This window comes from Mustela lutreola, chromosome 12, assembly GCF_030435805.1.
Source record: "Mustela lutreola isolate mMusLut2 chromosome 12, mMusLut2.pri, whole genome shotgun sequence".
NCBI lineage: Eukaryota > Metazoa > Chordata > Mammalia > Carnivora > Mustelidae > Mustela > Mustela lutreola.
The window spans coordinates 538594-551583 of NC_081301.1; the positions used below are offsets into that span (position 1 = coordinate 538594).

General features: G+C 58.6%; 1 protein-coding gene across 8 annotated transcripts in view; it reads left to right on the forward strand.

Annotated features, from left to right (window-relative positions):
• Positions 1 to 12990, forward strand: part of EXD3 (exonuclease 3'-5' domain containing 3) — a 74548-nt gene that overhangs the window by 3387 nt on the left and 58171 nt on the right. For all 8 annotated transcript variants that reach the window (XM_059143649.1, XM_059143651.1, XM_059143650.1 and 5 more), the window contains exons 2-3: positions 337 to 519; positions 12156 to 12270. In XM_059143649.1, the coding sequence (XP_058999632.1) occupies positions 12204 to 12270 (67 nt within the window). In that variant the 5' untranslated portion in view covers positions 337 to 519; positions 12156 to 12203. The remainder of the gene's footprint in view (positions 1 to 336; positions 520 to 12155; positions 12271 to 12990) is intronic.

Consider the following 12990-nt stretch of genomic DNA (forward strand, 5'->3'; position numbering starts at 1 on the left):
GTTATTTGACAGACAGAGACCACAAGCAGGCAGGTGCGGGGGGGAAGCAGCTCCCCGCTGAGCGGAGAGACCGATGTGGGGCTCCATCCCAGGACCCTGGGATCATGACCTGAACCGAAAGCACATGCTGAACCTGCTGAACCTGCTGAACTGAGCCACTAGGCGCCTTGTTTAAAACCATTGTTAAGGAAGGTTTCAATGATAGGTTTTTCTATTTAACGGACATCCTGAAGGTTGAAATGATTAATGAGCCTAAGATTCTTCCAGCTCTGAAATTCAACTGCTTAAATGTTGTGCAGAAAACTTTCTTCTGTCTGAGCTAAAATCTGTTCCCAGGCAGGTGTTGAGACGTCTGGAGTGGCGCAGCCCACAGCCGACCGGAAGCTGGCCTTCACAGACGGATGGCCCGCTGTCCTGAGGGAGGGTGACCGCGTCAGCGCTCTGGGGAGGCCCGCCAGGACCGTGAGGGTCCCACAGTTGCTCCATCAGTGGAAGAGTCCAGAAAAGGCCATTTCTAAGGTAAGACTGTGACTCCGCTACCAGTCAGCGTAGTGCTGGAACTTATTTTTAAAGGGATGTAATAGTTGTGGTTCATTCTGGAGCACAGATGTCAAAGACATGGCAGGAATTGGGTTTAGCCCAATGCAAAGAAGTGTGTGGGGGTTTTTTTCCTTTCTTTTTAAACAACAGGCACGTTCAAAGAACAAAATAAAATGAAAATAAGATTTTTCTCTTAGGAAGTAGAAATAACCTTGGTGTGATGGAAATGCTTGGTGTTGGAGACCAGCTTCTGGAGGCCTGGCCCCGACTGGGGCTGCGTCTGATTCAGGGCCATGGAGGGTTCCTTGGGGAGGCGCCTGTCGTGAGCCACAGCTCTGAAGCGCACTGCCACAGCCGTTGCAAAGGCTGCTGACCATTGACTCGGGCGCTCATACCTCTGCCGCCCCAGGGAAGCTTCGGGAGGAAAGCCAGAAGGACGCAGAAGGCAGCTGTGCAAACAGGAAGCGGCCCACGATTCATGCCCTTTCAGGTTCAGAGCTAGGACTGTAACCCTGGGAAAATTTTAGCGTACCTCTCCAGACCTCTGTGATGGTCAAGGGCTTCCTCCTCCGTGGGCCAGCAGCGACCGCCCCTCTGCTCTCCCGGACCCAAGCCAGCACCGGTCACCTGGCCTTGCAGCTTCGAATGGAGGAACGTGTTGCTGCTGGTCCCTGAGCTCATTTCTACACGCGGCCCTTCCAAAGTGGGTGTCTGTCTGGGCCAGGACCGGCAAGTCAGATACAACACGATCCCTCAGCTGTCCAGGGCCCTGCAGCGCGGTCTCTCCGAGTGCCCAGGCCTGTCTCCGCGCATGTGCTGCAGACGGCAGGGAAAGGCGGGAAGCCGGCCGGGCTGAGAACCTCAGAGCAGACCCACAGCCTCACGTGACGCCCGATGAAGCCCAGGAAACAGCGAAAAAGGGAGGAGTGCGTGTTTCTGAAGTGAAGCATGCGGGCTGAGTCCTGAGTGCCAAGGAGAACCCGGACAGAAATAGCGGGTCATTTCCGAGGGAGGCAGAAGCAGGCCAGCACAGCAGCTCTGGAGTCAGAAGGAAGCAGAGCATCTTGAGGGACGCACAAATCCCAGGAAGCCCGAATGCAGCCAGAGAGGGAGGAAATCACGCCCAAAGAAGTAAAAAACCAATGGAAGAAACCAAAAGGCAGAAGAGGGAGTTGGTAAAGAGAAAAGCTTAATTAATTAAGTAATTAAATCAGAAAGTATAGAATTAGTAAGACTGAAAAGTAGTCCTTTTTTTTTTTTAATTTAAGATTTCATTTATTCAACAGAGAGAGCGTGAGCACAAGCAGGGGGAGGGGCAGAGGGAGCAGCAGGCTTCCCGCTGAGCAGGGCTCCATCCCAGAACCCTGGGATCATGACCTGAGCCGGAGGCAGGCGCTTAACCCGCTGAGCCCCCAGGTTTCCCTGAAAACTAGCTCTTAAAAAGACCAGTGAGGGGCGCCTAGGGGCTCAGTCTGTGCAGCGTCTGCCTTCGGCTCAGGTCATGATCCTGGAGTCCCCGGATCGAGCCCCGCGACAGAAGTTTGCTTCTGGCTCTGACCCCGCCCCCTCACGCTTGCTCGTCCTCCTCATGCTCTCAGATAAATGAACAAGATCTTAGAAAAGACCAGTGGGACACGGTTCTGAGGAGACCAAGGAAAAACAGGACCAGGGAAACGACACTTTGTGTTAATGGAGGGACCGTGCGTTTGCCCCGTCCACGGCGACCCCGTGGTCACGGCGGGAAAACCTCCTCTAGAAGCCGGACGACTGCCCAGCAGTCCAGCCTGTCCCAGCAGCCCGGCAGGAAACAGGAAATCGGAGCTGGGCGCCGAGCATCAGAGAGCCACAGGCTGTCGGGCTCCAGCCGTGCGGGCAGTAGGCGGCCCCCAGCCCCCCGCTGAGCCTGGAGACAGCGCAGGCCTGCCTCAAGCTGGGTGCGACCCCAGAGACCCGGAGCAGGACCCCGCGGTCAGGCCGCTTCCGCTTCCTGCGCCTGACCCCACGCGGGACGGTCAAGGGTTGTTCTGCTCTAAGCCAGTGCGTTTGGGGCCATGTGCGGTCAGCGCCGCGGGCTGGATCGCGAGGGCAGAGCCGGGCCCACGGGCAGCCCAGGGCAGACCACGCGACGGCGAGAGCACCTGGAGTCCGTGGGGCGGGCCACCTCACCACAGTCTGGCGGGGCTCTCAGAGCAGGTGGCCTCATCTCCTTCCCGAAGCGAAGGTTTCCTTGGAGTGTAAAAATCTTTAAAAGGGTTGTAACGTTTATTTGAGAGAGCACACGCGCACAAGTGGGAGGGACGGAGGGAGAGAGACTCTCCCAGGCTCCGGGCTCAGTGCAGAGCCCGCTGCGGGGCTGCGTCCCACCACCCGGAGACCAGGACCTGAGCCGACACCAAGGGCCCACGCTGATCTGACCGCGCCACCCACACACCCCAAGTTTAACTTTTAAAGTTTCATTTGTGATTTTCTTTTTTCATGATTAGGAAGTGCAGTGTGCTCATTGTATGATATGTAGCAAATACGAAAACAAGAAACAGAAAATGGAACGGGCGGCCTGCCCCCCAACCCCACCGGCGCCTGCGTGGCTCCGCGTCTGTCTCGTACTGAGTGGGCCGGAGTGTCCTTCGGCCCACGCTGTAGTGCCGTGGCTTTCTGTCAAATACAACTGTGTGCCACGTTGTGAGTTTGTTTTTTCCCAACGACATTAAATGTTTTTGTAAAATGTTTTTAAGTAGCCATTCATCATTCATGTGATTTTACCCCATTATTGGACAGTGGGAGGCCTGCTCTGGAGCGGGCAGGGAGCTGGAAAGCCCGACTGAATGGTGGGGCTGGTGACTTCTGGCTCGTGCCCTCTCCTGCTGACCTCTGCACCCAGTGGGAAGGGTCCCAGGGAGGCGCTCCAGCGAGGCCCCCAGATGGGGCTGAAGCCAACTTGAGCAACTGGAGTGACCCTGATGGTGTGCACGCCACGGCAGGGTGCAGCCCAGAAGCAGTGGGGCACCTCCCACAGCCGCTCTGGTGGGACCCCCACCCTCCACGTGGCATCTCTGGAAAAGTACTTTCTTGTGTTTTAGATTGGTGATCCTGATTTTTAAAGAAAGGAGCAACTCTTAGGTCAGTAAGTTAAAAGTCCCTCCCGGGGCGCCTGGGTGGCTCAGTGGGTTAAAGCCTCTGCCTTCGGCTCAGGTCATGGTCTCGGGGTCCTGGGATGGAGCCCCGCATCAGGCTCTCTGCTCAGCAGGGAGCCTGCTTCCCTCTCTGTCTCTGCCTGCCTGTTTGTGATCTCTGTCTGTCAAATAAATAAATAAAATCTTAAAAAAAAAAGTCCCTGCCACTTGGCTGGGTGAAACGGAAAGGGACAGGCGCCGAGGAGCCTGTGTCGGCACGGCCATGCGCGGTCAGGCCCTTCCTGCGCTGTGGCGGGAAGCAGTGTGGCCGACAGCGTGGTGTCCTCTCGGCTCAGCCCAGCCCTTTCCCCCGGGAACAGGCGGCTCGGGCCCACGGGAACATCGGTGTGCGACTGTCCATGGTGGCCACAAGGCAGAACCAGATGAGTGTGGTCCAGCCATGGGAAGGAGTAGATGCCGGCCGGTGCCACAACGTGGACGGACCCTGAGAGCGGCCTGCTGGGGGAGGGGCCGATGCAGACTGCGTCCCGGGGGGCTCCGTGTGTGAGAGCGTTCACAACAGGCAGGCCCCCGGAGGCAGAGAGCGGGCTTGTGGTTGCCACAGAGGAGTGCGGGGAGCAGCAGCTAACGGGTATGGAGTCTTCTTATTGGGGTGATGAAAAGGGACTAGAAATTGGCGGTGGTGAGGTTCTCTCATACCTAAATATGCTAAAAATGCTGCGTTGTGCTGTGTGTATTCGATCAATAAAGCGTTTTAAAAAATCACTGAGGTGTGTGCCCAGACATTTAATTCAGTTTGCAAACCAACTGAAACAGCTTTCAAATTAGCATTCTTGTTGAACTAGAGACATGAGGGGCCCCTGTTTTCAGGGGTCCAGGCTGTGACCCCCACCCTGTGTCTCGGGTACAACCCCAGGCCCCCTGCATTTGGCCTTTGGGGGCAGCAGAGGGGGTCCCCGATGCTGTTGTGCAGGGTGGTGGCTGTGGGTCTGGGCGTAGCTCCTCCTCCGCTGGCCTCCGTTGAGGCCAATGTGCCCGGCAGAAATATGTGACCCCACACGTGACTTTGGATTTTCTAGCATGAACCTAAGAACGTAAAAGGAGAAAGTGAGGCGCTGCCCAGTTGGGAGGACATGTGCCTCCTGGTCGCAGGGTCATGAGTTCAAGCCCCAGGGCGGCCATAGAGCTTACTTATAGAGAAGCATAAAAAATAAAGTGGAGGGGCGCCTGGGTGGCTCAGTGGGTTAAAGCCTCTGCCTTCGGCTCAGGTCATGATCTCAGGGTCCTGGGATCGAGCCCCTCATCGGGCTCTCTGCTCGGCAGGGAGCCTGCTTCTCCGTCTCTCTCTGCCTGCCTCTCTGCCTGCTTGTGATCTCTGTCAAATAAATAAAATCTTTTATGTATATATATATGTGTGTGTGTGTGTATATACACACATATATATCTCCTGACTCCAGTATTCACTGAATATCTTCGTTTCCACCCGCAATTGATACAAAAAATCAGTACTGAGACATTTCATGCTCTTAGCCCAGGTACATTTTGCAGTTAAGGCAGGACGTGGCTGACAGTGGGACGGCACAGGGCCAGGAGAGGACAGGGCCTCCCTGTGGGGGCGACGGCACCTGGAGTCCGAGGCTGGTGCCCGCCCCTGGCTGCCCGCCTTCCTGCCCCGCGTTCCTGCGGTGCCCGCCGTGTCAGTCACATGGGCTGGCCCAGGAGGGCTGAGTGTGGGTGTGGTGGCCCAGGCAGGAGTTGCGCTCTCGGAAGGGCTCTGGCACAGCGAGGGGACAGCCCCGCATCACCCTCTCCAGGGCCTCGGCCACCTGTGATGAAGGGCACGGGGAGCACCGGTGGGAGTCACAGCCGCCACCTCTGCATTTGCAGAGAGCAGCGTGGGACAGCGGTGTATGAAGTGCGACCTGGCGTCCAAAGGAGAATGCTCTGATGACCTATTTAAAGGTCGCCTCCGTGAACCAGAATGTGGAGGAAACTCCGTTCTGTGCCGCGGCCCGCTCTGCTGGGACAGGTGGGCAGCCGGGCGGAAGGCTGAGCCCCGGCCCCACCGGGCTGCTTGGACCCTCAGCCAGCAATGTAGCTTCTTTTGGGTCCTTTAATTTCTGCCTTTTGCCTTCAATTTTCACCTTTCTGGGTTATTTGAGGGGCAGCTTTAGGTCAGGAGACATTTTAAAGCACCCGGGAGCCTGGTCCTCTGGGCTTCTGGCAGTGTCCCAGGCTTGGCGACTGTGTTCCTCCCATGCACAAAGCCTGGAGACCCCGGGCCCGTCTTTCCCTCCTGTGGAACAGAGGAGACAGCCAGATCACAGCCAGTGCCGGGCAGGCGTCGTGAGCCTTTGCTCTGGTTCTCAATGCCCTCCCTTAGCCCACAGTGTCCACTTCACGGTGTGGCTGGACCGGGACCCCAGCCTGGGGGGTGAACCTGCTGAGGTGCCCTCTTGCCTCTGGCCGGGCCTGGTTGAGGGGCTGGGTTCCAGGAGGCCTTGGGCCCGGCTTGGTCAGTGTGCCGAGCAGGAGGCCGTGGGGCACAGGGCTGGAACATCCAGGGGCCCCTGGAGCATCCCCAACCTACAGCAGATGCCGAGCTTGCCCTGGGTCAACCTCAAAATTAAAACAGCTAGTTATTTTACCAGCGAAATGGGTTTGCCGGGAAATGGCACGGGAGTTGGAATTCAGGACAAGCAAGCTATGGCAAACCCACAGGTTAGTCTGGAGAACACAGAGGGGGTCCCTCGGAGGGAAGTGAGGGCTCAGGGCGCCTGCAGCTTCTCACTGAGTTTGCAGGGCAAGGACAGAGCTGTGCTTCCTCCTGTTGAGGGGGGATCTAGTGTGGACGGTCATCTCATCCAGCCTGGGCAGCATGGCCAGATGCTTGGGTCGAGAGCCCCCCCTGCTGGCCGCCTAGCTCCATGGAAAATGAGGTTTTCTTTATCGGGTTTGAAGCCGCCAGGAGTCTGGCTGGGGGGCACCGCTCCGAGGTGGGCACCCAGTTAAACTCGTGGGGCCCAGCTGTCAGAGGAGGCAGTCTGTCCTGCTCCCTCCTGCAGGTGGGGGCCTGGGGCACCCCGCTGCGGGGCAGGGGCAGGGGGCGGGTGGGCTCTCTGAGGCCCGCATTTCGATGTGTGGCTCGGTTCCCAGCAAGAAAAAGCCGTGAGGCCTGAACAAGTTGTACCCGTTGACGGTTCATTTTAAATGGAAGTTCCAAGGCTTCCAGGAGGCCATCCCGGTGGGCTCCGGAAGGCCATCCCTGGGAAGGCCTGGCCTTGGTGTGGCCTCCAAACCCTGAGCTGCATTTTCAGCTCAAGACAGTTTGGACTCCAAGCAGATTTTTTTCTCTTTAAAATGAGGTCAATTAAAACAGTCTGCCATGGGGTGAATTTGACTCTGGTCTTTGCCAGCTCAGAAGCACGTGGGCCTGTGGATTTTGGATTCCAGGCTCTGAGGAGAACAAAGCTTGTGTAAGGAGAGCTGACCGCAGGGCAGCGTTCCTTCTGGGGTGACCTGACTTGCAGGGCTCAGAGGGACCTTTGCCCTGCACCGATGCTGGTCGTTATTGTAAGTCTGATCAGAGCGAGGCTGCCTTTTTAAAGAAGAGCCCACAGGCCCACACAAATGTGGGGATGGCCAATGAGATGGGGGTGGCCTGGGGGTCTGGCTCTGCTGGGGGGGCTCTGCAGGGGTCCTGTCCACGGGTCCACTGCTTCCACTTGAGCCCCTTGAGCAGCTCCCCAGAGTGGCCTGCAGCTCGGGGTGGCGTAGGGAGCCTGCGGTGGGGCCCAGAGACGGAGGCCGGGAAGAGCCACTCTTTGAGGTGGCCTCCGCCAGCCCTGCGGCAGGTGGACGCGTGGCCCTTGTTTCTGGAGAGCCTCCCTTCATGCTGTTTACTCTTCCCCAGCCCCCGGCCTTCTGTCCAGGGATGCAGGCCCCAGCATGCCTGGGCCTTTCCTCACCCCAGCCAGGAACTCACTGCCCCTGGGGGGTGGACCCTGCCAGAGGGTCTGTTCGGGACCGCTTCTGCACCTGCTGTGAAGTGTCAAGGGCTCCAGAAGTGCTGAACAAGGGTGCCAACACTGGGGCGTGCAGGCCGGGCCCTGGTCTTGCTGAGGCTCGTAGGCAGCTCTAAGTCGGCCGCATGAGGAACTGGGGTCTGGGTGAGGCACATCTGTAGGGGTGAAGGAAGGACTAGAGAAAGGAACGGGTGAGGCTCCTGGTGGCTTTTCAGAGAGGGGCCCGTGTCACGGGGAGTGTGTCCAGCATCCCCTCCTGGGGATCCTCTGGTGGGTCCAAGAGTCATCCTCTGACCTGAAGCCAAAGGGGCCAGAGGTCTCCTTGGCATGGCCCACAGGGGACCTAACCGCTAGCACCTCAGAATGGGATCGTATTTGAAGATGGGGTCTTTCCAGAGGTAGCTAAGGTAAAATGATCTCAGTAGGACGGTGTCCCTTGTGAGAGAGGAGAGCGGGCCCAGACACAGGAGAAGATGGCGTCTGCACACGGGGAGAGGCCTCAGGAGCCGCTGACCCTGCCAGCACCTTGATATGGGACTTCCAGTCTCCAGAACCGGGAGAAAGTGAGTTTCTGTTGTTGCAGCTTCTTGTCTGTGGCGTTTTGCTTTGGCTGCCCTGGGAGACCCCTGCTACTCTCCAGGGGCTCGGTCCATGGGCTGAGTGGGGTCGAACGCGCACTGCTGGGACCACCCCATCCCACAGCCCGGCCTTTTCGGCCGGGCGCCCGCGGATCTGGGCTGTGGCGGGTGGAGGTGTGCAGAGCCCCGGGGCAGGTGGGAGTGATTTCCAAGGAGAGAACAGTGCAGGCCAACAGCTCTGATGGACTACGGTGCAGAGCTCCCGCGGCCTCTGCCGTGTGCGGTGTGCAGGGCGTGTGTCCTGTGGGAGGTGTGCTCGTCACAAGGGCGCTGGGACCGCGGGCACTGGGTGCGGCTGCTTCTCCCGCTGCGCTTGAGGCCCATGAAAAGGGCAGCAAAGACATTTTAAAAAGATGGCTTTGCCTTTTTCATAAAGGCAGAAGCACTTACAGGCAAAGAGGAAGGAAGAAGTGTGAGGCCCGGTGGAGACGGAAGGCCGCTGCCGAGGGTCGCCCTCTAGCCGCCTGGGGACCTGGGGTGCGGGGCAGAGGGTGGCCCCCAGCCTGGCCACAGCGCCCAGGGCAGCTCCAGATTGCAGGCAGGGTCTCAGAAGGTTTTCAGGGGGACCCCGGCCCTCTGGGGACCTGGGCTATGGCCGCCCAGTGCCTCCCTGCAGGTGAGGACGGGGGCGTCTCTCCCTGACAGAGGGGCCGAGGCGTGACCTTCGGGGCCCAGGCCCCAGGTACCTACAGTGAGCCCCCCGCTCCCAGGGCTCCCCCTGCCCAGCACCCAGGCAGCTGCTCTGTGTCCCTCTCAGTCTCCAGACACTTGAGCAAAGTTTCTGAGGGAGAGACACACCAGGTGAGCAGGAAAACAGACCGAGTGGTGAGGTCCTCTGGGGCAAAAGGAGAAGCGACTCCCGATTAATACAGTTTCGGTAGCAGAAGTGAGTAAGTCAGTGATCGTTCTGCAAAATAAAGTTCAGGAAATCTCTGCTGAAGGCAGAGAAGGGGACAGATCAGAAAGCGAGAGGTTCTTCCAGGAAGGGCAGTATCTAAGAATACTTACACCACGGGGCGCCGGGGGCGCTCACGGAAGTGGCTGCCTTTGGCTCAGGTCAGGATCCTGGAGGCCCGGGATCGAGCCCGCCGTCCGGAGCCCTGGTCGGGGGAGATTGGATGTCTACTTCCCCTCGCTCTCTGCTTGTCTCTGTTGCTTTCTCAAATAAATAAGTAAAATCCTAAAAAAAACCACCACACACAAAACAGTCCTTACAGCCCAGGGTGGAGAACAGGAAGGCCAGGACATTATCAAGGAAAAATAGAAGACACGTCCCAGCACCGAGGAACAGAAGAGCCCCTGGCAGACCCCACGCCGTCCCGCCCTGAGACGCAGTGCTGTTAAGGGGAGGCCCTGCGTGAGGAAAAGACAGGCATCCTGTGTGATGTTGGGAGTCAGGTGGCTTCAGACCTCTGGGCAGCGACATGAGGGCCTAGAAGACAACGGGGACCATCAACATCCCACACCCGGGGGCCGGCCTGCAGCCGAGAGCTGCGGCCCAGTGAGGACAGCTCCCGACAACCGGACACTTGGTAAATGTTCGGGAGAGCACGCTCCTCTGGAAACAGGAGGAAAACAGAATGGTGAGGACTTGGAAGTCAAGAAACGCAGGACACACCGAGAAAGAAGAGAGAACGGGAGTCCCACGCCACAGGGCTGGAGAGCTTGTGTCCAGACGGAGACGGTGGAAGTGGCTTGAGACGGGGTGTCGCGAAAACGAGCGCTAGGCTTCCCGGCTTGTTCAGACCCGCAGAGAGAGGGACCGCGGTGCCGTCCGAGTCCCATCAACCACAGCAGCGCAGAACAGCCTGCGGCGACGGAAGCATGTAACTTGTTCTCTCTTCTCCTCCCCTGCCCCGCCCGCTAGAGAGGCCCCTCTCCGGTGGTCTGTCCTCAGATTCACACTCATCTGCCGTCTCCAAACCAGTGGCCTCTTCGTTTCAGTTACTAAACTTTCTTTAAAAAAGACTTTATTTATTTATCTGACAGAGAGGGACACAGCGAGAGAAGGACCACAAGCAGGGCAAGTGGGAGAGGGAGAAGCAGACTCTCCGCCTGGGACCATGACCTAAGCCAAAGGCAGACGCTTAACAACTGAGCCCCCCAGGCGCCCCTGCGCACACATGTAATAGTTGTGTTTATCTTGGATAAATCCCACAGCTGAGCCATGTGGAGTTGGTTTCTATTATCCAGGTGTTTGTTTTTTTCTGCCTTGATTACGGGCCATAGTTTCCTGTATCTTGGTAGATCCTGTGATTTGTTTATTACGTGTTGCATATTGTGAGTGAAGCATGTGATTCTGGGTTCTGTTATGTTCCTGTGAAGAATGTTGGTTTTTGTTCCGGCAGGCAGTTAATTTCTAGCTGATCACCTCAAGCAAGTCAGCATGGCTTGACATTTCGTTAGGGTGGATCTTTGTCTTGGTGGGACTCAACCTACAACGTGCCCTAATGTTGATTTTCTTGGGGCTTGGTTTGGGATTTTGGCAGGGCAGGTCAGAGTGGGGCTCAGTCTAGGCATTGTGTTAAGGCACAGCCTTTCTGGAGTCTTGGGTGGTATTGGCTGGGCTGGAGTCTAACACACCTAGCAGGCTGGAGTGCTCGTGTCTCTGTTAACCTCTCAGCCCTGAGGCCGCCGTTTCTGGGGGCCCTGGGCTCCTGCTTCACTCGTACACACTTGCAGCAGCTGCGGTCGCCCCTTTTAGGGGGTCCTGTCCCACAGAGGCTCGGCTGCTTCTGTCACCTGGAGGGAGGCTGTGCTCTCTGGACCCCGGGTCTATGGTCTGGGCCGGGAGCTTGCCCTTAGGTGGAAGCTGGTCACCCCAGGGTGTTGGGCACTGTCCTGCTGTCAGGAGGTGTGTCGTGCCCAGAGGTTCCCAGTGAGGGGGCGGCCCAGCCCGAGCGCCCTGCGCGGCTGGAGCAGAAGTCCAGAGCGAACAGAGCAGGAAAGGAGAAACCGCCACGGCACACACGGCTCAGCGCTGGGAGGTATTTACACATGTCTGCTCGTGTCTTCTCTAAATAGTGAGCCAGAGGAGGGCTCTCACAGAACGGCTGTAGGTGGGCGGCCCTGGGGTGTGAGAGTGAACTCTTCCTTCACGTTGGTCAGTCACATGCCAGACTGGAAGCTAGACCGTCAGTACACAGTTTAGAAATACAAATGTGGCGCCCGGGGGGCTCAGTGGGCCAGGCGTCTGCCTTTGGCTCAGTCATGATCCTGGGGGCCTGGGATCGAGCTCCACGTCCGGCTCCCTGCCCGGCGGGGAGCCTGCTTCTCCCTCTACCTCTGCCGCTCCCCTGCTTGTGTTTCCTCTGGCTGTCTCTCCCTTTCAGTCAAATAAACATATAAACTCTTTAAAAAGAAAAAGAAACATGAAGGCACTGTCTGAAGGGACACCTAAGAGGGCTCCTGGAGTTTCGGGGGACGAAGCGGAGCGGCTGCACTGAGCCTGTGCTCAGGGGTTGCACGGGGGGCCCTGCCGGTCTCACGACGGTGCCCAGGAAGACTGCGTTCGGGAACAAAGTCTTCCCGAGGCCTCGCATAGCCCATTAAAGGAGGAAAGCCAGCCCTCTCCATCAGTGTAGAGAAGCGGGTTGGGGGGAGTGAACACTCGCTGGGCCCTGGCGTAACCGCCTGACCTGACCGGAGTATCTCGAGGCGGGAGTGCTCGTGCAGATCGTCACAGCAAGCCCGCCTCTGCCGGCAGCTCTGAGCGTCCCCGGCCGGCAGGGGGGCCGAGGCTGCCTGGGCCCCCGTGCCCAGACAGCGTGGGGACGAGAGTGTGAGTATCGCTCGTGGAACAGAGTATCACTCTCCGCCAGGTCCTCCCTCCTCGAGCTGCCTGTCGCCTCCCTGGCCCCACCTTGAGGATGGACCTGCCAGACACAGCTGGAGACCCCACCGGCGACCCTGTTGTGACCGAGGGCTGTTCTGCCGGTGAGTCCGTGTCCCTGATGGGCACCACTGGGCAGGGCCTGGGAGCGGGGACGTGTGAGGAGTGCAGGCGTGTGTGCTGGCTGTGTGGACAGCGTGTGTACGTGGGGCTGTCTGTGCATGGGCACCCTGTGCTCCAGCCTCGTGTGGGGCGTGGACGCAAGCACTCAGGTGACACAGCCTTCCTGGCCTGAGGGCTACAGTAGGCACTGCTCTGTGCCCTGTGAAGGGGGCCACCGGCTCCCAAGGTGCACGCTGTGTGGTCTTGTTGTCCCCAGGTGGGCTGTCTGCTGGCCACTGGCTCCCTAGCTGCCGGAGGACTGTGTGACTGGACCGGCACCACAGGGGCGGACAGAGCCCCCATGGCAGCGTGCGGGGACTGGTGGGAGGGACAGGAGTTCTCTGAGTCCCGGCACCGCCCGCTCACCGAGTCTCTAGGCCGGACTCGGGCACCGTGTTCATCTTGCCAAGAAGAAGCAAGGAGGGAAGCGGGGTGTGCCTGGGAAGCAGGGGCCTGGGTCAGCTCCAAGCGTGGGAGCCCAAAGCCGCCTGTGGCACTCCTACCTTATGCTCAGGCCTGGGGTCCTGACCAGAGATGAGGGGCCTGCTTGGGCCCAGAAGCCTCCTCGGTGAGGAAGGGAGGCATCTTCGCTTTGGTGGCCGTGGAGGTGGTCTCGTTGCTACCCTGAGAACTGGTCCCACATCCCAGCATGGCTCTTTTGT